This window comes from Ambystoma mexicanum, chromosome 3p (genome assembly GCF_040938575.1).
Source record: "Ambystoma mexicanum isolate Mex_15411 chromosome 3p, UKY_AmexF1_1, whole genome shotgun sequence".
Classification (NCBI taxonomy): domain Eukaryota; kingdom Metazoa; phylum Chordata; class Amphibia; order Caudata; family Ambystomatidae; genus Ambystoma; species Ambystoma mexicanum.
In genome coordinates, this window is record NC_090925.1 from 153,111,817 (window position 1) to 153,136,824 (window position 25,008).

Sequence of the window (25,008 nt, forward strand, 5' to 3'; positions counted from 1 at the left end):
AGTCATGTGAGTGCCTATTGAATGTTGATGTATGAGTGGGAGAATGCTGTGGTGAGTGTTCTATATCAAGTCTGTTGGTCCCTCCCTTCCTGTGTGATGGGTGCTGGTGTTAATATTGTCTTATACTTGATATTAAGAACTTGTAACATGTAACCTAAAATCTGAAGTAAACTTACTAAGAAGTTACCAAAAGCAAGCCTGGACAGTGCATTTGTTACAGACCTCTATGCTAAGAGACTCCAGCCCATTTAATACTGTGAACACTGCCAGCTTCATGTCTACCGGTTCACATGAACCAGAAACCATGAGGCCGGCAGAATTCAATAGACCCAGCATGATGAAACTGACAGGTCAGCGCCCCACAGAAAGTGATGGATGGGTGTACCTGTTTAGATACCCACACATTCAAGCTGATGTCGCTAACAAGAAAGTCTCCTATGAGGGGAGAGTCAGGGAATTAGATCCACCAAAATACTATTTTCCAAAGAACCAGTTGGTCCAATTTCAAGAAAAACCCAATGAAATGAGGCCCAAAAAGAGTATCCTGAAGACATCTACCCAATTGGGGCAGTGGGGGGAATACTTTGCCAACCCTGGGAGTAGGGAGCCGTCAGAAGACTACTCTTCTGTGCCCCACAGGAGTGGAGAAGTAGGCCCCACCATTCTGTGAGCCCCTCTCAAGCTCACAGAATCTGGGAGGGCCTAGGTGATCATGAGGAGACTTCAGCTAGTAGCGCCTCTAAGTCTGAGAGCCATTGGACTCAGGTGACTAAGGCAAAGAAGGCAAACTATTGAGGTGTGTTTCCCGGGATCGGGTAGCACCTGTAGAAGCTGAATTCCTGGGAGGAGTCCGAGCTGGAGAGGCCAGGCTGGTAGTCAAGTGTCGCCGGCTGATGGAATGACGCAAGAAGCAACTCCAACCCGGCCCGGGTAGGACAGGGGTGTAGGGAGACACCCCCTGTAGTCACAAACACTTCTCCCTGTGGGTCTGTGTCGTAGGAAGGTGGCTGCTCTGACAGGGATGGAGGTGCATCAGACAAATAGTCCCAAGAATCTCAGAGTTCTATAGTTGGGAGGGTGCGCTTGCAGAGTACTGGCACAAACAGCCCAATGGCCAAAGGCAGAGCCTGACGATAATGGGGTTCAGGAGTCAGGAGAAGTTGAAGACAGCTGGCAAATGATGAGATCCAAAGAGAACTGGAGAGGGGAACCCAAATGGAGAGGCAAGGCAGAAGTCTGTGGGTACCAACCAAGGAGGCTTTCAGGCAGAGCTGAACCCCAGGGCAAGCAGCACAGGGGAGATGACCCCTAAGAGGCCCACAGGGGAAAACCAAGGGGAAACTGGGAAAACCAAGACTGGGAGGCAACAGGAAACCCCCAATTCGGGCAAGAACCAAGGAAACGAGCTGGAGAGTAGGAATTCGGAAGGTAGCAGGAAAACAGGAAACGAGCGCAACTACGGTGAGTCAGGGACGAACCGCGTTAAGACGCGATTCGTTCCCACACTCGACCGCTATTTACGGCCCTCGGTATGAAGCCGAGGCCTGAGGCGCAGGCTGGCCCACGCATGCGCAGCAGTCCCGGCCGGGAGTGGAAACAAGGCTTGACACGCAAGCCGCCGGCCTCCACGTACTGCGGCTCATGCACGCACCCGGAACCAAACAATGCAGCGAGTTTGGATGTCGGGAGACTCTTCTCCGGCTTGCCGAAACATCGGATAGACCCGCCAAGACTGGCAGCGTCTCGCCGTCCCCCAGGTAGGTGATCTAACACAAACAAACTTAAGCGAGTTATAACTAAAGACCCCATTAGGCAGATTAAGGCCCTTAGGAGTGTCATAGCCCCCTACCATAGAAATGCAAAATATTCTGTTTGGGAACACCTGGAGCTCTATGAGCAGATGATGGACAATTTTCATATGAAAGACAATCAAAACTGTATTGAGTATGTAAAGTGGACATTCTTCCCTGAATAGTCCATTTTCTTTGTGGGACTGGAGGACTGTTAGGGAGAATTCTCATTTCATGGCTAAATTTCCCTTACCTATAGAGTCCCCCAGCAGCTTTGCTGGATTTACCTGCTAAGAGTGAGACTCTTTTTCCCACTCTTAGGCATTTTTGCTATGTGTGTTCTATGCTATTTTTTTGTTTTAATGCCATGGGATCTTTTCTCTCACCCATAGGAACCATCTTTTTGCACACGTGTCACACAGCACTCTCCGTGCCGTGACACAGGGGTGTCGTAGCGACCCCCAAACATAGACTCCATACCCTGGGACTGACTACTGTCTCCCAGGGCATGTAAAGTCCCCATTGACTTTACTAGTCGATTTTTATGAACTTAACCAGTACACCCCATCTTAATATGGAAGTACTGGAAGGGGTTAATAGTTTTTCCCCTATGTTCATTTTCGAGAGGGTACCCTAAAGTCCCCCTCTACAAAGTTTCTGGCTGGTGGAAATGGTTACTACCTTTTATATTCGACCGCAAATGTTTCTCTATGGGATTTTCCCATTGTTCGAGGCTACCACTTTTACTGACAGCCACTAACATACCGCCGGTTTATTTTATTATTAACTTTACTCTGGTAGGTTTTATTTGCCAGAACTTTGATAAAACTTCTTTCTCGAGTCTTACTCCATTTTCCTAACCCAAGTCGGGGATCCTTTGTTCGTCCTTTTGGAGGGCTTCTGCCAAGAAGCCCTCCTTTCGGCGCCACTGAGTGTGGGGTGGGTCTGTTGTTGGGGAGGGGGAGTAGAACCCCTGGACAGAGTTGCCACAGCAACTCAGGTCACACTCTAATCTGATAGGCTGGAGGGTCTCCCGCTAAGATGACCACTCCACTGTGTGAGTGACAGCTCGGCTGTATGAATGGGTCTCTTTCTGCATAAAAGCAGGGTCCTGAGGACTGGAAGAGCAAGACGTCGCCACTGGAACTACGGAACCGAAGGGAAGAGAAGCCAGAGACATCTTCAGCATCTACACCACCGGTGAAGCCCTGCCGGATCGTCTCACCACATTTCTTCCACATGACGAGAGGAGATCTTCGCGAGAGAGCCTCCTTCCCTTGAGCTGGTGGGGTCAATTAGTTCACTCATCGCATCCTCGGACCTGCCTTGGTCGAATCGACAGTGCCCAGTACTTGGAGACTGGATAGCCAGGAAGCTATCGACCCGGACCGTGATTAAAAGTAACATACCTTTTAAACTTCTTTTGGCAGCACCGCGGCTGGTTTCATCCCTGGGTAGTGCAGCGACTCGAACCTTCCTCCACGACGAGAGCCTCTCTTCCTCTGTTGGACCCCTCGACCTACAGGAACTACCAGGAACAACTGCCACCGCAGGAGCCACTTCTCCACGTTTAAGGTACACTGTTCCGCCAGGCCGCTCTTTCTCCGTGGTAGCCCTAAATGTGTTTTAAATCCTTTAACTACTTGTGGGGTCGGCCACCCTCTCTCTTAACATTGTCTTTCGCCTTGCGTCTACCTCTTCAAAAGTTTTCTACTAAAGACTTGACTGCAGCTACAAGAACATTTGTGCTCCCAAGCTCTTGGTCCTGTACCACTGACTATGGCTCAGGCCTATTGACTCTGGCTGATTTGTTAGATCTGCTCTCACGAGATTAGTTTTCAATAAGAAATGTGTCGATGCACCTAAATCTTCTAAACGCCTCTTCCTTCCTACTGTTTAACTTGTGGAGTGCCATTTTGCTCAGTTTTCACTTACTTATCTTTCTGCTTAAGTGTTACTGTGCATTACTTGTTCACAAAACTTCAGGGAAGTGGTGCTATGGGGTGTCTGAAGATATTATGTTTAACTTGTACTTTCCCCCCCTTTTGTTGAATTGGTAGAGTGCCATTTATAGTAGGTTTTCACTGTGCTGTTTTGCTCAGTTTTCAATATACCGCAAACTTGTCTACAATTGAATAGGGAGTTGTATATGCTTCTCTTTTTGACTAAACTTAACTGACTTTATTAACTGTGATCTATGTGTTGACTTAGAAGTGTATAAAATAAATATATATTCTCTTTTTAATATAAACCTTTGGTCAGTGTTTCCTTGCTCCATAGTACTGTACTACCTATTGTGTCAAACCTGAATACTGTTCATCTCCCTCTTGAGATAAGTCTGACTGCTCAGCCACAGCTACCAACTAAATCTTTGTGGTACAGACTGATACCAAAGGGGATTTATTGCTCTCACCTGTAGTCCTAATCTGGGGAAGTGCTTCCTAAGGGAACTGCCCTGGATTCTGCCTAACAAGGGCCAGAACCATTCAAGATGGTCCACTTATAGGGCAGCCAACTTGAAACACTTCTCCGCACACAGGAACCCCCACACAGGTCGCAAAGCGGCCTACAATCTGCAGTGTGGGGAAAATCAGGCCCCACGAGAGTTTGTACAGGAGCTAAAACACGCCTTTGCACAGACAACTAGGAGGGTGCGCACAGATAGCAGGGAGTTTGTAACCACCTTCTTTCATGTCTTCCCCAAGTAAATTATGACCCAGCTGGTGAGGGACTTCCACTAGAAAAGAATGCTGGACTGGGTTATAGAGCAGGTGACCCGCATTTAAGAGGTCCAGAAACATGCAGAAAATCAAAATCTGAATAAAAACCCCAAACCAGTCAACACCCCTGCTGCTGCTAAGGTGGCAGAGGTGAAGGTTGCCCCCATTTTAGACTTAGAGATGGGGGAGCCTAAAAATATACCTGCACAAAGTCAGAAGAATCCCAGACCCTGAAGGCCTTCTGGCCAAACAAAAACAGGTGGTAGTCAGGGAGGTAATCCCACTAATGGGACCCCTAACACTCCTGATTATATCAGCCCGCATCACAAGAGCAACAGACCAATCCTCGGGTAGGTCTGGACAACTCCGGCCCAAGGGCGGGATCCAACCAGGTAAGTGCTGCCCTGGGAAATTTCCCTCCTAACTTCCCTCAGGAAGGCAGTAATTCCCCAAATGCTGGGTTAAGCTTCTTTCCCCGATACCCACTTAGCCCCAACCTGCAGGACAACCCTCCTTTCATTCCCCACTTTCAGGAACCCAGACAATCCAATCCGGGAGAGGGGTGGCCAAGGGTGGAGGCTTACCATAATTCGCCATACCCAGGTTACTATGGGAGGATGGATAATTACCGTTCATGTGATCCACCTAGGGTTGAACAGAGACCCCCGTACCAGCCAGAACGTGTGTCCCAACTGCAGCGCCAGGTCCAGAACCTAACCCAGGATCTGGGTCGCATGTTGAGGGCTCAACAGAACCCTCAGACAAACATGACGGCTCAGAACCCTACAAACCGAGGATCTGGCACCCCAGAACAATGACGCGCCAAGAACCCTGACAACTCACCGGTTCCACGGGGGAAGCTTCCTTCCTCACTCGTGAAAAGCCCATGGACATCCAGGAACCAGAACCAAAGTCTCCTTCCCCAAAAACCTGTCACCGAAGGAATAGAGGGCGGGTAGGAGAAATAAAGAACCCAAAAAGACCCATTTTGTGGAGGAAGTTAGTGTCTTCCAATTTGAAGGAGAGGCATCCTCAGAGGATTCCGGGAAAAAGATCTTCTCCTTTGAAGGTTGTCCTACTTAATAGACTGTGTGAACAAGGTCCTCTGGACTCAGACTAACAGGTCAATACAATTGAAACAGAGTGTCAACCATGTTAGTTTACATGGCACAAACCACAAGGTTGAACACAAATCTGATCATATTGAGTTTCATTTCCAGAATAACCAAATACCTGACGTGACAGTAATTGCTGTAGGACAACAAACTGGTGATGGGAACTTCTCTCCATTCCTGAAAATCAACCTTCCTTCCAGTCCCAAGTGGCATTCCACACTGGAAGGAAATACTCTAAAATTTTATACCAATTCACAATCTGAAAATCCCAATTCCATAGCCGAAAATTATGAGAAACCAGCTCAAAGTTTAGCTGATATTCAGAAAATTAGATAACAGCTATTCATCCCTATTCTGTTAAATGAGGGGAAGGAATCTGTTCTCGCCTGAGTGTGCGTGAACAACGGTAAGAGCTTCATCAGTGAAGCCATGTTCCGACAGCTCCCAAAAGATCCAGCAATTCCCACATTTAAATTGTAAAAAAGGTAGCAGGCACTCCTCTCCAGAAAGAACATGGCATGATAACCTGTTCTGAGATGAGAGTTTGCAACACACGCTTTTTGCTCATGGTACCTTTCACAGATGGGAAATATCCATTTGCATATCAGTCTTTGTCCCGCCCACATGGGCAGTCCAGCACCGAAATGCTATGGCAATTCCTCTCTGAACAAGAGTACCACCAGCAAACCCATACATGTGTTTCAGCCTTGTTGGGCTCATCAGTGAGGTGAAGCTGTGCCTCTCTGAGCACAGTGAGCATTGAGTCTACATGTGGTTGCCCCCAGGTAACTCAGGGTGACCAACCCCAAGTTCCTTGCAAATGTTTTAAAAAGGTAGCAGGCGCTCCTCTCCAGAAAGAACATGGCATGATGACCTGTTCTGAGATGAGAGTTTAATTTGGACCTTATAAATCACAAAGCCTGGTCCCGATTAGGGGGCAATCCCATAGACTTTGATGATTCAGAAAAAGCATTTCGTCAGGCCAATTGCTGCCGTATGCAGTTGAAGTTCAAATTGGAGAGGAGGTCATCATCCCAGGACAAACACGACTATTCCCACTCGAATAAAAAATTTAAAGAGGACAGAAACTGAAAAATCCTGACGCATATGTACACCTCAATGCCCATCTCCAACAGCAGGGGTTGGGGTTAAACCCAACATCATTAGTCAATGTAGAACACAACACCATTCCAATATTGATAGATAACAGTGACCTTGGGAGTACCACTCTGGGCGCAGGCACCATTATTGGAATGGCGGTTGATGACCAACACTTTTCCATGGATCGAGGTAATGAACTGATAGGACCAATCCCCAATGACTGTTTGGACAGCAATAGTGACAATGACGTACTACCAGACAGGATCTTCACCCGGCAAGGGGGGAATTTCCTGGTGTACTCTTTTTTCCCTTACAGGGAGGAAGAGGTGACTTGTGACATCAGGCAGGATGAGGTGATCTTCCAGGTCCCTCTGATGACAGCCTCGCCTACCTGAAACCCTCTGTCCAGGTCAACACTCTAACCAGAGACCTCTCCACCCAGCTGGAGGAGGCCACTGAGAAAGCAAAACTGGACGTCTTTCCAGGCTTCAGGCAAATGGTTGAAGAGCGAGTCAACCTAGCTGATGCCTGTGAGACTACAGAGCAAAAGCAAAAGTTGAAACACATTTTCTTAGATTTTCAAGGTCTCTTTGCGGTGGGCTCGTAAAACTGTGATCGCACCGAAATCCATACAACCACAATTCCCATGGACCCTAGAATGACTCCAGTTTTTTTAAGCAATACCGTTTGCCTCTGGTATCCCTAGAGTCCCTGACATAAATGATCAAAATCCTTGAGTCCCAGGGGATAATTCGTCTAGTCCACAGCACCTTTAATAATTTGGTGCTGGGGATTTTCAAACCGAACGGCCAGTGGAGTGCTGAAATAAGGGAGCAAAACAAACGGGTCCATATGTTTCGATGGCCTCTCCCCTACATTGACCAGTGGCTGGCCCAGATCCAGGGGTCAAAGGTATACACTGCCATTGACCTGACCAATGGGCACTGGACCGTTCCTGTCAGAAGGGAGGACCAATACAAGCTGGCCTTTACCTTTGGGGGGCAGCAGTACACATGGACACGGACCCCCTTTCGGATACATCAACTCCGGCAACAAATTCAACATCTTCCTACATAAGGCCATGCCCGACTTGGGTGAAAGGGGTAACCTGGCCTATGTGGATGATGTCTTGATAAAAATCTCAAATGTCGAGGAACATATAGCGTAAATAAATTATGTTCTGACACAGTTGAGGGTTGCTGGAGCAAAACTCTCCTTTCAAAAGGCACAGTGGTGTAGGACCCGTGTCAACTTCTTGGGGCATGAGATAACTCCTGAGGGTCTCTGTCCCTAGGAAATGAAAGTGGAAACACTCCTAAAACGTAAAGACCCCACAACTCTGCATGAGCGAAGAAGCCTCATTGGATTGACTAATTACAGTCGGAGGTTCATTAGAGGATTACGCAGAGATCACAAGACCCCTGATCCATATGTTGAAAGGGGGGGTCAAGTGGGAGTGGGGTACAGAACAAGTCGAGGTAGTAAAGCAACTCATAGGAATCCTCTCACAACTGCCTTGTCTAGCTTACCCTGTCAAAAACAAGGAGTTCTTCTTGGAGACAGGGTTCTCGAATACATGCTTGACAGCAGTATTATATCAAAAGCATGACAAGGTCAATAAAGTCATCTCCTATGCAAGCAAGACTTTATCCTCTGTGGAGGAAAAATTCAACGATTGTGAGAAGGCACTCCTGGCAACGGTGTGAGCGTTGAAAAATTACCACCCATTCAACCACGGGGAACACATCATAATGGAGACTCCACACCAACCTTTGCAATATTTCCAAAGTGACAGAATCCGGGCCGGAAATGTGATTAATTGCAGAATTACTTCCTGGATTCTGTCAATGCAAGGCTTTCCTGTAAAGGTCGGATATGGCAAAAACAACAAGAGTTCCCTCGCGCAAGCAATGGCTGACTTGCATAATTGTGCCAGAGAAAACTGTCTCGAGGATGAAGGTCTTAAAACCCAGGACAACATGGAGGTAAACCTGAATTCCCCGCACAAAGTCTATGAAGAAGACAAGTGTGAGGGAATGCCCACAGTTTATGTGGATGGGTGCTCGTACCATATTGACAACAACGGATAAAAGGAACTAGTGGCCGGCGTAGGGAATGCCTGGGTGAATGATGCCCAGGAACCCTCTGCTGGGTGCAAAATCGGTCCCCGTAGCAGTCAGGTGGCAGAGTTGATGGCAGTTCATCAGGCCATCCTCACTGCCGTCCAACACCAACTCCACGAACTGGTCATAATCACTGATTCAGATTATGTTCAGAACAGGTTCATGGAGCACCTGGTTAATTGGATAACCAGAGACATGTTATGTGCTAATAATAAACTGCTCAAACATGGCAAACTCATCCAAAATATTGATGATCTGATCACATCTAGTGGGCTGACCATCTATTGGAAGAAGATCAAGGGTAATTCCAGAATAGAGGGGCCAGACAAAACTGGAAACAACCTAGCTGATCAGCTGGCCAAAACAAGAGCCATCCGGGGGGAGCTCCTCGAGATCGAGTCCCTGTTGGGGGAAATCCAGGTCACTGCTATCACTAGGTCCCATACAAATGCTCATAATGAACTCTCAACTGCCCAGTGGAGTAAGGAGACCCCAGATGCTGATTTAATCACGGCACAAAAAGGGGATCTGATTATTGGTAAGTTTCATCAACACATTGAGGAGCCTGAGAACTTTCCCCTGACAGATACCGATTACATTGGGAAAGAGGAACTCAGGGTGTTGATCAAATGTCCAAAAATGTTCTGAATCCAAGACGGTTTGTTGGTAAGGAGATCCATATCTGACTGTGACCAGAGGGTGGTCCCTACCTCATTCTGAAGCCTGATGCTAAGTCACGGCCATGATATGTCCATAGCTGTTCATCAGGGGTTTCACACTACTTTAGAAATCTTGCGAGAGGTTCCATCCTGGCCACATATGGGACAGAACCTTTACCAATATTTGAAGGGGTGTCTTGTGTGTGCACAATTTCAGCCAACTTCACTCACACACCCAGCTCCCCTCCAGAAGAGGGGGATGACACTCCCTTGGTCAGATTTACAAGTAGATTTCATCGGGCCTGTGATTCGCTCCTCTAGGGCGAACAAGTGCATGTTAACCATAACATGCTTGTTTACCAAATGGGTGGATTGTCTCCCGGCCCCAAATTGCAAGGCAGAAACAGCAGCTGCCCTGATGATCAATCAAATCTTCTCACGTTTTGGGCTACACCAAAGGATTGAGTCAGACCGAGGTAATCAATTCACCAGCGAAGTGATGACAAAGATGTGAGAGATACTTGGGGTAAAAAGAAAACTTCACATTGCATACTGCGTCCTCTAGTGGTGGAGTTGAGAGGTACAATAAAACCATTGTGAGCATGTAAAAAAGGTTTGTAGCAGATTCTGGGCCAAGTTGGGACATCCGATTACCACTTGTCCTGATGGCCATCAGATCTACACCTTCTTCTGCAAAACAGATGTCTCCATTTGAGCTGATGACTGGACGAAGGATGGTGCTACCCCAGCATCTGCTCAATCGAACACAGGAGCAGACAATGGAGGTCATTACGACCCAGGCGTTAAGGGTTAACGCAGTCGTTAACCCTTAACTCCTGATTCCAATTTTAACGGCTGCTTTTAGCAGGCGTTAAAATCCATGGCGCTAGACTGCCTTGGTGCTAATTAAGGCACCGTAATTTACAGTGCCGTAATTAGCGCCTTCCCCACTTCCATTATGCCCTATGGGGCAAAAATGGGAATGGGGAAGGGTAAATGGGAAATGGGGATTTACCGCCCCACTCACCTTGGAATGGGGCGGTAAATCCGCCATCCACCATGGTGTAAACATAGTTTACACCATGGTGGTAAAGTTGGTGTACTTACCGCCTGGGTCGTAATGACCTCCAATGACTAACACCTCCACAACTCATGAGTATGTTGAGAACCTAAGAAAACACCTTCAGCATGCTTTTGCGTACACTCAGCGGAATCAAGAAAGATCGGCTGAGGGGATGAAGACCCAGTATGATCTAAAGACCACCAAAAAGGAATACCAAGTAGGAGACAGGGTCTACTTGTACAATTTCCAAAGGAACCAGACCAAAGAGTGCAAATTGTTGCCTAGCTGGCGAGGACCTTTTTGAAATTGTAGACAAAATCTCACCTGTCTCCTAAAGAATCTGCATCCCCAAAGGCGAATTGACAGAAGAGAAATGGGTCCATATCAATCAGCTAAAGAGTTGTCACCCTAGGCACACTTTGCAACAAATTGAGGAGTCCAGAGAGAATCAAACAGAGAAGACATCGGAAAACTGAGAATAAGGAAAAGAAGAATCAGAAGGGAGCCGATAGGAGCCAAAGATATGATCATGTAAATGGGAGTATTTCCTTCATTATCAATTGTTATTATTAAATGCCTGTGTTTCCCACTTCTGTCAACCCAATTGGTGGTCAGTTAGTGGGAAATTGTCATAACTGGTCTGTGTTCTCTTTCATTGATTCATACTGGTTGCGTCTATCTAACAACCAAGGAGGACCTCCCCGGTGACCTGGAAGGGAGAAACCAAAGGAGAACTGGAAGTGTGGCTCAACACCATGAAAGGAAGATCCCAAGGAAAGCAGGTGGTGTTGTTCCATGTTCCGTGCAGAGACAACAAGAGGAGCAGGACGCACCGTTATCAGATGGCAGAAGGACTCGTACCTACCTGATCATGTTGGAAGTCCATGGAGAAATCCCACTTGCCCGACTCCCCCTCGACTTGGAAGCCCAGGAGAAGAAGGGGGGATGTGTGGGATCTATTGACCCACTCAACGGCTTTGCCTCACATCACTAAGCTGCATTTGCACAAGAAACGGCAATCTGGCTGCGCTGGTTCCCATGCGCACCAGTATATCAAAACTGTGTTTTGGCAGCAACAAAAAAAAAATGCCTGCACCATCCTGCCTAGCACACTTCAGGCAAAATGGAATGAAGGGACATACTGAAAAAGTATGCCAGTGTGTTCTGAAACCTATAAATGGAACCAAGTGAAAAGAAAAGCCTGCCATTGCTGCAAAACCCAAGAATCCCCTTCAAAATGAAACCTTTTTCACTCTTTCAAAATGCTGCTTTGGTGCCAATCTCATTCGTTCATTCTGAAACCACTGTGATTCAGAGGGCCCTGACATGCCCAGGATAATTCGCTGTGCTTCCCCAAAACCAGGCATAACTCCTGAGTGACAGGCCCGGTCAAACCAACTCTCTGGGAGAAATCAATAAGCAACTTCATTTTCACTCGCGTGGGAACACGTGTTTATTTCTTGCCAAAATGTATCCAGGATCAGCAGTTCAAAGAGACTTTAACTCTCTGAGCCAGATCAAGTGTAAATGTATCTATACTTTAGATAAAATTCCCGCTTCAAGGAAATGACTACAGCTTCAAAAACAGCATGGGCAACTGAGGGAGCTGCATACCGAATTTAAAGAAAGAAATGCTAGCAGCTTTTTACACATGTGGAAAAATGGGGTTTGCTGACTGAAGATAAAAAATTGACCTGTTTAAAAATAAATTGTTAATGAAAGCCTGCTTACTTAACAATGTAAAGGGATTATGTTAGTCGTGATAATACACACATAGGTTATCTTCTTTCACAGGTTTGTTTAATTCAGGACCCAAAATAAGAAATTAAAGAGTTTAAAACACATGGGCTGGATTTGCAAGCTCTCAGAAAAACCAGCCAATCCAGTTGCCAGCTGTTAGGCAGAAACCTGTGCAGTTCCCTTTGGGAACACTGCAAAAGATTTAGGACTACAGGTGTTAGCAGTAAACCCACTTGGTAGCAGTCTGTACCACCCAGATTTACCTGGTAGCTGTGGCTGAGCAATCAGACTTCCCTCAAGAAGAGTTAGGCAGTATGCGAAGTATACACAATAGGCACTCAGATACAATAATACAAGCAAACACTGACCAGAGCTTTGGTATCAAAGTATATAATTATTTATTTAAAAACACACTGTTTGAAACACTCCAGCACTCTTATTGTAAAACACTCTAAACACAGTTACTATTATAGTATATACAACCCTTATTCCTTATCAGATAAGTCTTAGTTAACACCACTTATTTCCAGACAGAGGTCAGCGCTTAACTATAGATGGCACTCCAATAAGTTCATGAAGAAGGGAGGGAAAAAGACAGAATATGGAAAGATACACCACTCTAAGATTTAGGAACACTTTTAGCAAGGCAGAAGAGCGAAAGTCACTTGTGAGCCAAGGTCCAGAGGCTGGGCTCACTCTTAGAGAGAGCAGAGAACAAATGCACCCAAGATCACACAGTTACACTAGGCTTTGAAAGTCTTGCAGAGAGTTCGAAAAGAGTTTAGAGAGGCTCAGAAAAGTTTAGCCAGGGTGTCCCAGGCTAACCCAGGTTCGAAAGCCGGGGGCTAAATCTACCCCGTACAGTCGGTGGCAAGGGAAGCCAGGCGGAACATGGTACCTTAAGTGGGAAGGATCCTCCAGTGGTGGCAGTTGTTCCTGGCAGCGGGTGCAAGTCTCTGTGTCGTCCAGGGGAAGAGAAGATCTCGATTTGGAGGAAAGCTGAAGGTCGTTGCACTGCCAGGGAAGAAACCAGCCGCAGAGTTTTCCGGTTAAAGGTATTACCCTTTATTTCGCGGTCGTGGTAAAACGTGGTATTCCGGTTGCCGGGGTGCTTGGCACAGGCAAGGCAGCCACGAGATGCATCGGGAAGGCGAAAAGACGGTGAAACTGGTTATCCCCACCAGTCAAAGGAAGAAGACTCTCCGGCAGGAGATCTCCTCTGTCGTTGGGAAAAGTGGTGAGACGGTTCAGCAGGGCTCCACCGGTGGTGTCATCGTAGCAGGTCGGTTCAGCTTCTCCCTCATCGGATTATTAGGCCCTGTGGCGACTTCTGAAGTTCCAGTCCCCAAAGCCCTGCTTTTATGCAGAAAACCCCCATTCACTCAGCCTAGCTGTCACTCAAACATGCTAAGTGGTGAGCCGGCCGGCTCACCACTTGGGCCAATCAGGACAGAGTGCGACTTGAGGTGCCTAAATCACCCTCCACCCCTCCTAAGTACCCCAGACAGAGTGGCACCACTTTGGAGGGCTTCTGTGGAGAAGCCCGCCAAAAAGTGGAACAAAGGGCTCGACTTGGGTTGGAGTCACGGAAGAGAACACAAACGCCATTTTAGAACCAAGATTTGGCAAAAAATACCAACCGGAGAATTAATAACAATTAAATAAACCGGCTGTATGTTCGAGGCTATCGTAATTAAATAAATAAAGATAGTAGCCTCGAACAATGGGAAAATCCCATAGAGAAATATTCACGGTTGAATATAAAAACTCGATGTACTAGTTCTGTTCAGAATTCAAGACTAGTAAAGTCAATGGTGACTTTACATGCCCTGGGAGACAGGGTATGGAGTCTATACTGGGGGGTCACTATGAGGCCCCTGTGTTACTGCACTGAGGGTGATGTGTAACACACATCACCAAAAACACATGAAGCCCTATGGAGTAAAAGACCCCATAGCCCATTAAACACATCTAGAGTCAAAGGAACACACGCATATCATGTCCAAGAGTGAGGGTAAAAGAGTCTCACTCTTGGTAGGAGAAAAAAATAAACCCCAAAAATCCAGCAAAGCTGCTGGGGGACTCACTACGTTAGGAAATTCAGCCTAAACAGAGAATTCTCCCTAACACCAGCCATGAAACCTCCCCAAGGAATGGAGACACACCATAAGTCCAGGACACGAACATGAAAATTGCCAGCTTGAAAAACTTTCAATGGGGTAGGACAAAGAAAGTTCACACGCTCGTCAGACATTCGTCTGTGCTGGGATTATAGAAGTCCTGGGACACCAACCTGTCAAGTGTAAGGGGCAATAAGACCTTCAATTAAGATGAGAAAACTCCCTTGCCTTGAAAGGGAATGAAAGTTACTTGCATTTGGAGGAAGAAAAAAAGGAGATCTAGTAACAATGGACTGCCTTTTGGTTACAAAGACTATTTTACAAAGAAACTTGAAAGACTTTTTATCTCTACAGCAAAAATTAGTAAAAATGTTCGCAATTTCAAATCTAATTTATTTGCTTACTTTTAAAACTTGGTAGAACGAATTGCTGCATGGGGAACAGAAGCTCTAAAATTTGACAGATTCCAAGGAAAGTATTAATGTTGCAAATATAACATTTTGTACATACATCCCTCAGGACAATTTGCATCTGTGTATAAAATTGGGGAATTTTAGACCAAATCTTTCATGTTTAAAATTATTGAAATATATTCGAAGGGCGAAACCAGGTTGCACAGACTGGAGGATTGGACTGAGCTGTGCTGCACATAATATGTAACATATGTGTATAATTTGGCAGGAGATTATAATTATAGAAATGTACATTTTTGGCAAAATCAGATTTTCAGTAAAGTAAATGTGGGAGTTCTCTGACATAGTAAACCTCACCTCATAAACCTGACATCATTCCCTTGGAAATCCAACCAGTTGAGAGCAAGGCGGAGACTAGCTGTCATGATGCCTACCCCCAGGGACCCAGACCAAGTCCAGCAACCCCAGAAGCAGGCATCAAGTTACCCCAAGCAAGCCCAACAACCCCTGCTTTGGGCTATTTGGGTGCAGTCCTGGCGCCTATGGTGCCATGCTCATATGGAGAGTCAGTCCTGCATCCAGCAGTTTAACCCTCACCGTGCCTGCAAGTCTGCATCCAGTCTTCTGCCACGCCCGCCTCAAGTTTAAAGCTCCTAGAAAAAGGAAGAAAGAAGGAGAAAAGGTTAGAACAAGAGCAATACCTTTGATCCTTACCTGAATTCCTGATCCATCGCGCCTTCGAGCTGGAAGAAAGAAGTTATTATATGCGCGTCGCCTCGCCTGCTGCAGCGCAGTGCTGAACTCAACGGCCTTCACAGCATCTTCACATTTCACCGCATCCTCCTGCACGTTCCCGCCGCACTCCGGCACCTAAGGAGAAAACAAGAACAGCAAGGTGAGCCAAGGGAATACACAGAGGAATACCCCACATAGACTTACCTGATTTTACCACCGGGGGTACTATTCTTCTTCACGGGTCGGCGCAGCTTCCACTGCATCCTAGCCGAACCCCGGCCCCTAAGGGGAAACAAAAGGACAGCAAGGTCAAACAAGGGACTAACAAGGGGAACCCTCCTCACCACAGAAGACTTACCTGATTTTACCGTCGGAGGCATTATTCCCCGAGACTTCATACTTTCTCTCAGAGCCTGAATAAAGGAGAAAGCAACAGGTTACATATGGACATTATTTTATCGAACTGTGTTGGATAATACAAATCCTTACCAGAACATTACCGGTTGCCACGAGGAACTCTTCAGTAGGGTCAAGCTGCAACCTGCAAGGAATCGGACAAGAGTGAAAGTCAGGCATTTGAACTCTTATGAACTACATACTTACGGCGTCTTGCCGGGAATATCGGAGTCAATATTGTCCTGGAACTCACCAATTCCTTTGAGACAGTGAAGCAACTGGTTATCTACGCGCCCCTGCGCTCAATGAAGGATGGAGAGCTCATCTTTTCAAATCATCAAGTTAGACTATAAGAGGGGACATCCAAGGTGATCAGTGGGAGAACAGCGGGGTGGAGGGATTTACGCTCAACTCCACGGGTGGTTAATTCCCTTTCTCCATTTCCAGAAGAATATTCCTACGGGCCAAGCAAACGAAGCTCGGTGGGCCAGTCCAGTCCGTCATCTTAGCCCTACATGTCACATTGGTGGAGACTGCAGCAGTCCAGTCCAGATCGACGCCTCTGTGGGAGCCAGGTGAGCGTAACAGAACGCTCCGGGGGGCATACCATCTGGTACGTGTAAAAGAGGGCGATGAATGGAAGACTGCTTTTTGCACTAAGTATGGGTTATTCAAATACCAGGTGATGCCTTTCGTGTTATGCAATGCACCTGCAGCTTTCCAATACTTCATGAACGATGTCCTTCGTGAACTCAATGACGTTTGTGTTGTCGTATATATCGATGATATTCTAGTATACTCCTCTTCAGAATCTGACCATGTGAAGCATGTCCGAGCAGTCCTTGAGAAATTGCGCCAGCACAAACTATATGCAAAACTGGAAAAATGCGTTTTTCATGCCACAAAAGTTGAATTCCTTGGGTTTATCCTGACCCCAAAGGGAGTCCGAATGTACTCACGAAAGGTGGATGCAATCCTTAAGTGGCCATCACCAAGTTCAGTTAAAGGAGTACAAAGTATGCTCGGCTTTGCCAATTTCTACCGCAGATTCATCCCGGATTTTTCACATGTAGTACATCCTATCACAGCACTCTTGCGAAAAAATAAACGCTTTATGTGGACTGAAGAAGCTGAAAATGCCTTCCAAGAGCTGAAAGCGAAATTCACGTCTGCACCTGTATTAAAGCACCCGCGCCCCTGAACGTCCATACATAGTGGAAACTGATGCATCCAGTCTAGCCATGGGACCTGTCCTGTCTCAAAGGGACCCTGAAACTGGCCAGCTTCACCCAGAAGCATTTTGGTCCAGAAAGTTCTCGGCACCTGAGTTAAACTATGCGATTACCGATAAGGAGTTATTAGCGATTAAATCCGCCTTCAAGGCTTGGCGGCACTATCTTCTCGGTGCCAGGCATACCATTACTGTGATCACCCATCACCGGAACTTACAGTATTTAAAGACAGCCAAGGCCCAATCGTCACTTCAACTCCGATGGGCATTGCTCTTTGCTTAGTTCGATTTCGTGATAACCTATCGACCAGGTTATAAGAATGGTAAAGCAGATGCCTTATCCCGAATAGGGATGTGAGAGGCAGAAGTGAACCCTGAACCAGTATCTATAATTCCCGAACAAAGGATTTTTGGCATGACTGCTCTACAGACTCTAGAGGACATTCAGGTAAAGATCCAGCAAATCTTTGATTCTACAGCCTTGCAGGACTGGGAAAAGAAAGGCCCGGACTACTCTGTCATCAATGATCTGCCTTAGTACCAAGGACGGCTATTTCTGCCACACAAGGAACTACAAGAGCTAGTCATTTCCCGTTATCATGATACCCTAATGGAGGGGCACCCAAGTATTACAAAAACTGAAGCTAAAATTAAAAGACAATTCTGGTGGCCCACCTGGCGAAAGGATATTAAATCATTTGTGATGTCTTGTGGCATTTGCGCCCAAAACAAGAGTCAAAAGAAAAAAACAGCTGGACTCTTACAACCTTTAGACATTTCGCCTACACCATGGCACACTTTATTGTTAGACTTTATTACTGAAATACCCCCATGCAATAGATTTAACACCATTCTAGTTATTGTGGATCTTTTTTCCAAGATGGCCCACTTTATTCCTTTAAAGGTATTACCTTCTGCTTCAATCCTGGCCAAGGAGTTCCTCGAAAACATTGTTTGCATACACGGATTTCCATCCGTATTGGTCTCTGACCGGGGCAGTCAATTCATTTCACATTTTTGGAAAAAATGCTGTAAATTGGCGCAAATCGATGTGAGGTTATCGACTAGTCACCACCCCCAGACTGATGGTCAAACGGAGAGGACCAACCAGACTCTCGAACAATACCTGGGTTGTACGTTACATCAGACGGAGAGTAACTGGAAAGACATTCTTTGGATCGCCGAATATGCATACAATAACTCAGTACACTCTGGAACTGGACAAAGCCCCTTTTATACCTTATATGGGCACCATCCTCGAACCTCAGACCTTGACTCCCCCAAGACTTAGAAATGCCCGCAGTGACCATCTGCACGCTACGATTACACAAGCCTTTAAGGAAGCAACTACACATTTAAAACAGGCGAAAGAAAAATACAAGAAAGATGCTGATCGGCAAAGAAGTGATTCTCCACAATACCAAATAGGGGACCAAGTATGGTTAGCCACAAAACATATACCTCTAAAGGGAACACGGACCTTTAACCCCAGATATTTGGGACCTTACTCTATAAAGGCCATTATCAACCCGGTGACTGTCAAGTTGGACTTACCTGCTAATATGCAAATTCATCCCGTCTTTCATGTGTCCCTTTTGAAGCCAGTACAACCAGGGACAAGACTAACCAAGCCACCAGACCCCATCCTTGTAGACGGAGAACCTGAATTTGAAGTTAAGAACATCCTGGACTCCAAGCTGATAAAGTCAAAACTTTTTTATTTAATCAACTGGAAAGGTTACGGACCACAGGAAAGGTCATGGGAACCTAGTGACCATGTTCATGCACCCCGATTGGTGAAAAAATTCCACCGAAATTTCCCAGACAAACTGAAACCACAGGGAAGAACGACTTTGGGAGGGGCCTTGGGTGGGAGTGCTTTCATGATGCCTTCCCCCAGGGACCCAGACCAAGTCCAGCAACCCCGGAAGCAGGCATCAAGTTACCCCAAGCAAGCCCAACAACCCACGCTAGGGGCTATTTGGGTGCAGTCCTGGCGCCTATGGCTCCAGGCTCATATGGAGAGTCAGTCCTGGTGCAATAGGCGCCAGGCTCATAGATTAAAACTTACCTGATGCAGACCATGCTGTAAACTTACCTAATGCAGACCATGCTGCAAGAGCTCCAAGCCAAACGGGGCTTGGAAGGGACTATTTTACCTAGGGACTATTTTTTACTCGGGTGGGGCTGGGGAGGAATACTTACGCGTTATTCTGCATCCAGCAGCGTAACTCTCAACGTGCCTGCAAGTCTGCATCCAGTCTTCTGCCACACCCACCTCGAGTTTGGAGCTCCTAGAAAAAGGGGGAAAGAAGGAGAAAAGGTTAGAACAAGAGCAATACCTTTGATCCTTACCTGAGTTCCTGATCCATCGCACCTTTGAGCTGGAAGAAAGAAGTTATTTTATGCGCATCGCCTCGCCTGCTGCAGCGCCGCGCTGAACTCACCGGCCTTCGCAGCATCTTCACATTTCACTGCATCCTCCTGCATGTTCCCGCCGCACTCCAGCACCTAAGGAGAAGACAAGAACAGCAAGGTGAGCCAAGGGAATGCACAGAAGAATACCCCCATAGACTTGCATGATTTTACCACCGGGGTACTATTCTTCTTCACGGGTCGGCGCAGCTTCCACTACATCCTAGCCGAACCCCGGCCCCTAAGGGGAAACAAAAGGACAGCAAGGTGAAACAATGGAGTAACAAGGGGAACCCTCCTCACCACAGAAGACTTACCTGATTTTACCGTCGGAGGGATTATTCCCCGAGACTTCATACTTTCTCTCAGTTCATGAATAAGGGAGAAAACAACAGGTTACATATGGACATTATTTTACCGAACTGTGTTGGATAATACAAATCCTTAACAGAACATTACCGGTTGCCACGAGGAACTCTTCAGTAGGGTCAAGCTGCAACCTGCAAGGAATCGGACAAGAGTGAAAGTCAGGCATTTGAACTTTTATGAACTACATACTTACGGCGTCTTGCCGGGAATATCAGAGACAATATTGTCCTGGAACTCACCAATTCCTTCGAGCCAGTGAAGCAACTGGTTATCTCTGTGCCCCTGCGCTCAATGCAGAATGGAGAGCTCATCTTTTCAAATCATCAGGTGAGACTATAAGAGGGGACATCCAAGGTGATCAGTGGGAGAACAGCGGAGTGGGGGGATTAACGCTCAACTCCACGGGTGGTTAATTCCCTTTCTCCATTTGCAGAAGAATATTCCTACGGGCCAAGCAAACAAAGCTTCGTGGGCCAGTCCAGTCCGTCATCTTGGCCCTACGCATCACATTGGTGGAGACTGCAGCAGTCCAGTCCAAGTAGTTTAAGGGCATGCATAGTTAACCCTAGCCAGCCTACACCTTGAAGATGTAATTTTGCACTATAAATAAGGGTCCCTTACACACACACCTACACACACTATTCCTGATTTTCCTGCACTGGCGTCCTGTTCCTGTTTCATCTATCCAGACTCCAGATCCCAACTGCAAGGCCAAGCATTGCTGATCCTGCTCCAGCAAAGCCTCTAGTATAAAAAAAACACTAATCTCCCATAAACCAGGAGAAAACTGTGGTACCTTTGGCATCCTGATCCAGATTGGCTTGCTGCCACTCACTGCCTGCTGCTGCCATCCTGCTACCCTGATGCCCTATCTTATCCAGTAAAAATAAACGCCAGTCCCGAAGTGCTACCTGATAGCCAGTCCATGCCCAACTGATCCCGTCCTGCTGATTCTGTCCGGCTGTCCTTTGTTAGTCCCGATCCGTGAGGTGACCAGAGCGCTGACTGTCCAAAATCCAAAAACTAAAAAGAGGACTGTGAGTATCTATAGGAACCATAGAAAACCATAGTATATCTTCCCTTGTCCTTAGTTCCCCTCTTTAAGCCACCAAATTAAACCTTCAATTAAGATGAGAAAACCCCCTTGCCTTGAAAGGAAATGACAGTTGCTTGCAGTTGGAGGAAGAAAAAAAGGGGATCTAATAACAATGGACTGCCTTATGGTTACAAAGACTATTTTACAAAGAAACTTTAAAGACTTTTTTTTATCTCTGCAGCAAAAATTAGTAAAAATTTAAAAAGTTTGCAATTTAAAATCTAAGTGCATTGCTTCCATTCCTATTGTTCTTATCACCCCATTGGTGATTGCTGCCCCATATTAAAAATTATATGATTTATTTTGATTTTTAAATAAATGAATAAATATTATATTTTAACAACCAGCCTGGTTCATGGTCCATTGTGACCCGGGGTCTTTGAAAAGGGGGTGAGATATGAGTGGTGTACCATCTCAATATTGAATCTAATCTATAACATAAACATTTCAATTGTGCGCCTCATACTGGTCTGAGACTAAGGTGTGCGTCGCCTGATTGAAATCCGTAACAATTACCCTCTTTCTGCACATTGCATACGTCACAGCTAAAGTCGCTCGCTTTCCTGGCTGGATCTGCATTTACATGCCACTCTTTATTGTCACCACCCTCTGTCACTCACCCGTATATGTTTGCAAACCTCAAAGGTCTTCATATGGTGCAGTCAAGGTAAATCAAGTAACCAGCTTTATCTCACATTTGGAAGTATTGAAGGGCGTTGCCGTGTGTGTGTTAAATACTTACTTTCCATTGGTCAGGATGGATCCATCCAGCCACCCCCACTGCTCTCTCCTCTCATCATATCTTAGGCTGATCCACGAGTACAGGGAGCGCTTGGTGTTCATCTCAATTAAATCCTAGGAAGGAAATACAAAGTAAAGAAGCCGTAGATGGTCTGCTCTCCCTGCTTTTCTATATGTGTCTTGAGTGTGCTCCCTCTGATTCCTGTTTGTACCATCGGGTCTCCATTACATGTTTATGAAACCTCTAGTTCACATCTACCGTATATAAATGGAAACCCTAGATTTTGTTGTTCTTAAGAATGTCTCTATTACCCACTTAAGGTTGTGTGTCTGCCTTTGGTACAGGCCTGCAATGCTATCATCACCTCTCTGTTGAGTATAAATTCACAGAACTGAACTGCTTCATACTTCAATATGACTTCATGACCAATACTTTACATCATAAACATAAAATCGTTCCCTAGGACTTGCTGAAAAAACTATTCCTTGTTTTGAAGGCACATTATTCTGTATGTTGTTGCTCAATAGATCACAGGGTTGGATCAGCTGTTCTGTGCAGGGGCTCCCCTGAGTCACTGTGGGGAAAGCTGTTCTCCTTCTATTACTGTCTGTAGAGTGCCCCCACATGCGCTGTGCAGTGCTTCTCCCCCACTAACTGTCTACACAGCACTTCTCCCTCCTCAGTCATAGTTTATAGTCAGAAACCCAGGTTTACAGGGGCAACACGTTTGTCTTGGGACCAAGAAAGCTCTGAGCAACATGGGTTCAATACCTGGTCCTGTGCCTCGAGGCTGCAGTCCGGCATGAAGCATAGGTTTTCTTCGCTTCCCCCATGCCAATTTTCCCTGCTCCTCATCCACTTATATCCCTCTGTCTTTTGGTGTGTTTGCTTCATTCTGGCTTTCCTCTTGTCTTCTCCTACCTTATCATGGATAGTCCGCCCCACCTCCAAAACTCTTTCTACAACCTTGTCCTTAACATACCTCTCCTCCTTCTGAGTACACTCCTTCGGTGCTCCCTTGGTGTCACCTCTAATCTCCTACTGAATGCTCTTTTCAGCCTCGCCCTTGATGTTGCCTCCAACCTCCTGTGTGCTCCTTCCTCCTTCTCCTCTTTCTTTAGTTCTTCCTGCAGCCACCTCACTCCTTGCGATATTCCTTCTCAAAACCGACTAACTCTTATCAACCTTTTTACTGCTCTCTCTGCCTCTGGCCACCTCTCTAAAGCATCATCTCCCACTCCACCATAAACTCCTTCTGTCTTCACCTCTCTCCAAAGATCTTTAACTGCTATCAAACAGCTCTACCATTGTTAATTATCCTCTTGAATTATATTGAAGGTTGGCCGTACCCCCTGGCACAGCCCTCACTCAACTGCATTCAGGTGTTCATCTTTTTCAGGGATGAAATTGGATTGGTTAAGCAGTGATTGGTCATTGCTTCCCTGCTGCCTCTCTGGCTGTGCCCCTTCTGTGTGGTGAGGTTGTATAAACTTTGAACAAGGCACTGGCCATCTTGCAATTATTATTATTGTCTGCCAACACTGGGAGCCATCCAATCTCCATCAGCGGATCCCGTTCAGCACTGAGATGCTGTGATTTATTTATTTATTATTTATTTATTCGAATTTGTTAAGCGCACAGGAGACCGAAGGCATTGTGGCGCTAGTTACATTGTTGCTTATACTTAGTTACATACAGTTCAGGTCCGTAAGTGTTACATTGGACGCAAATATCCTTACATGCATACCTACATTGGACAGGAAGTGGCTGGGAACGATGGTTAGTTGAAGAGGGCAGTTTTAATTTTTTGCGGAAGGAGGTGAGAGATGTTTCCGCTCTGAGGTCAGCGGGGAGAGAGTTCCACAGTTTAGGTGCGAGGAAGGGGAAGCCTATGCCTCCTGCCTTAGTCCTATTGATGAGAGGTATGGTGAGTTGGTTTGTGTATTGTTGTCTGGTCGGTCTAGTGAATTGAGATCTGTGTAGTGTGTTCGATAGGTATGAGGGTGCTGTGAGGTAGATACATTTATGAGTGGTAGTAAGGATTTTGAATGAGATGCGGTCCTTGACTGGGAGCCAGTGAACTGACTTCCTGGCTTGCGTGATATGGTCTCTTTTAGGTATGGTGAGGGCTGCTCTAAGGGTGTTGTTTTGTGTTGTTTGGAGCCTGGACAGGTTTTTTTTGGAGGTGCCGGCTAAGAGAACATTACAGTAATCTAGTTTGGCTCCTATGGTTGCTCTAGCTATGGAGAGGTAGTTGTCCTTGGTCAGGAATGGTTTGATTGCATTGATGAGTTTGTTGCTCAGTGCGGAGGCCGATACTTTGGCGCTAACTTGTTTGTCCATGGAAAGGGTCGCGTCTATGTGCACCCCAAGTATTTTGACTGAGGATAATACTGGGATGATGCAGTTATCTATATTGAAGTTGAGATAGAGTGGGTCGAGGTTGGAGAGTGTGGATTTTTGGCCTAGAATGAGGATTTCGGTCTTGTCCCCGTTCAGACAGAGTCCGTTAGTAGCCATCCACGCTTGTATGGTGGAGTAGATTTGCTGTAGGGTGGTGGTGTCTTGATGATAATGCCCTGTAAGGGGAAGGAGAACCTGGTTGTCGTCCGTGTAATTTGTGTATGTGATCCCCAGATCGTCCAGTTTATCGAAGAGAGGCTTGGTAAAGAGGATATAGAGCGTGGGGGCAGTACATGAGCCTTGTAGACACGGCAGTGGATAATGGAAGGTGCAGCATGGGCTATGTTTGAGAATACTTTCATAGCTCTGCCGTCTAGGAAGGAGGTTACCCATGATGCTGCATCCTTAGTGAAGTGGGCTGAATGCTTGAGATGACTGGTGAGTGTGGTATGGTCTACCAAATCAAACGCTGCTGAAGGTCGAGGAGGAGGAGGAGGGCAGGCTTACCCTTGTCGAGGATGTTAGTGATTTCGTTTTTTAAGTCTAGAAGGGCGGTTTCTGTTCCGTGTCCCTTGCGGAACCCAGATTGTCTCTTTCCTAGTATTTCGTTAGATTCAAGGTAGAGTTGAATCTGTTTGTGGGCGGACTTGTCTAGTAATTTCAGGAGAAATGGGACTGTTGTTATGGGTCGGTAGTTATTGGGGTTGGCCGGGTCTAGCAATGTTTTTTTTAGAAGGGGGCGCACCCAGGCCTCTTTAAGGCTGTCTGGGACTATGA

The 25,008-nt window shown here is 46.3% G+C and overlaps 1 protein-coding gene across 1 annotated transcript in view; it reads right to left on the reverse strand.

The window, feature by feature from the left end:
* LOC138579505 (killer cell lectin-like receptor subfamily F member 1) overlaps positions 1-25,008 on the reverse strand; it is a 216,911-nt gene that overhangs the window by 38,059 nt on the left and 153,844 nt on the right. Inside the window, exon 6 of the mRNA XM_069649827.1 lies at positions 21,829-21,941. Coding sequence (XP_069505928.1) covers positions 21,829-21,941 — 113 coding nt within the window. The remainder of the gene's footprint in view (positions 1-21,828; positions 21,942-25,008) is intronic.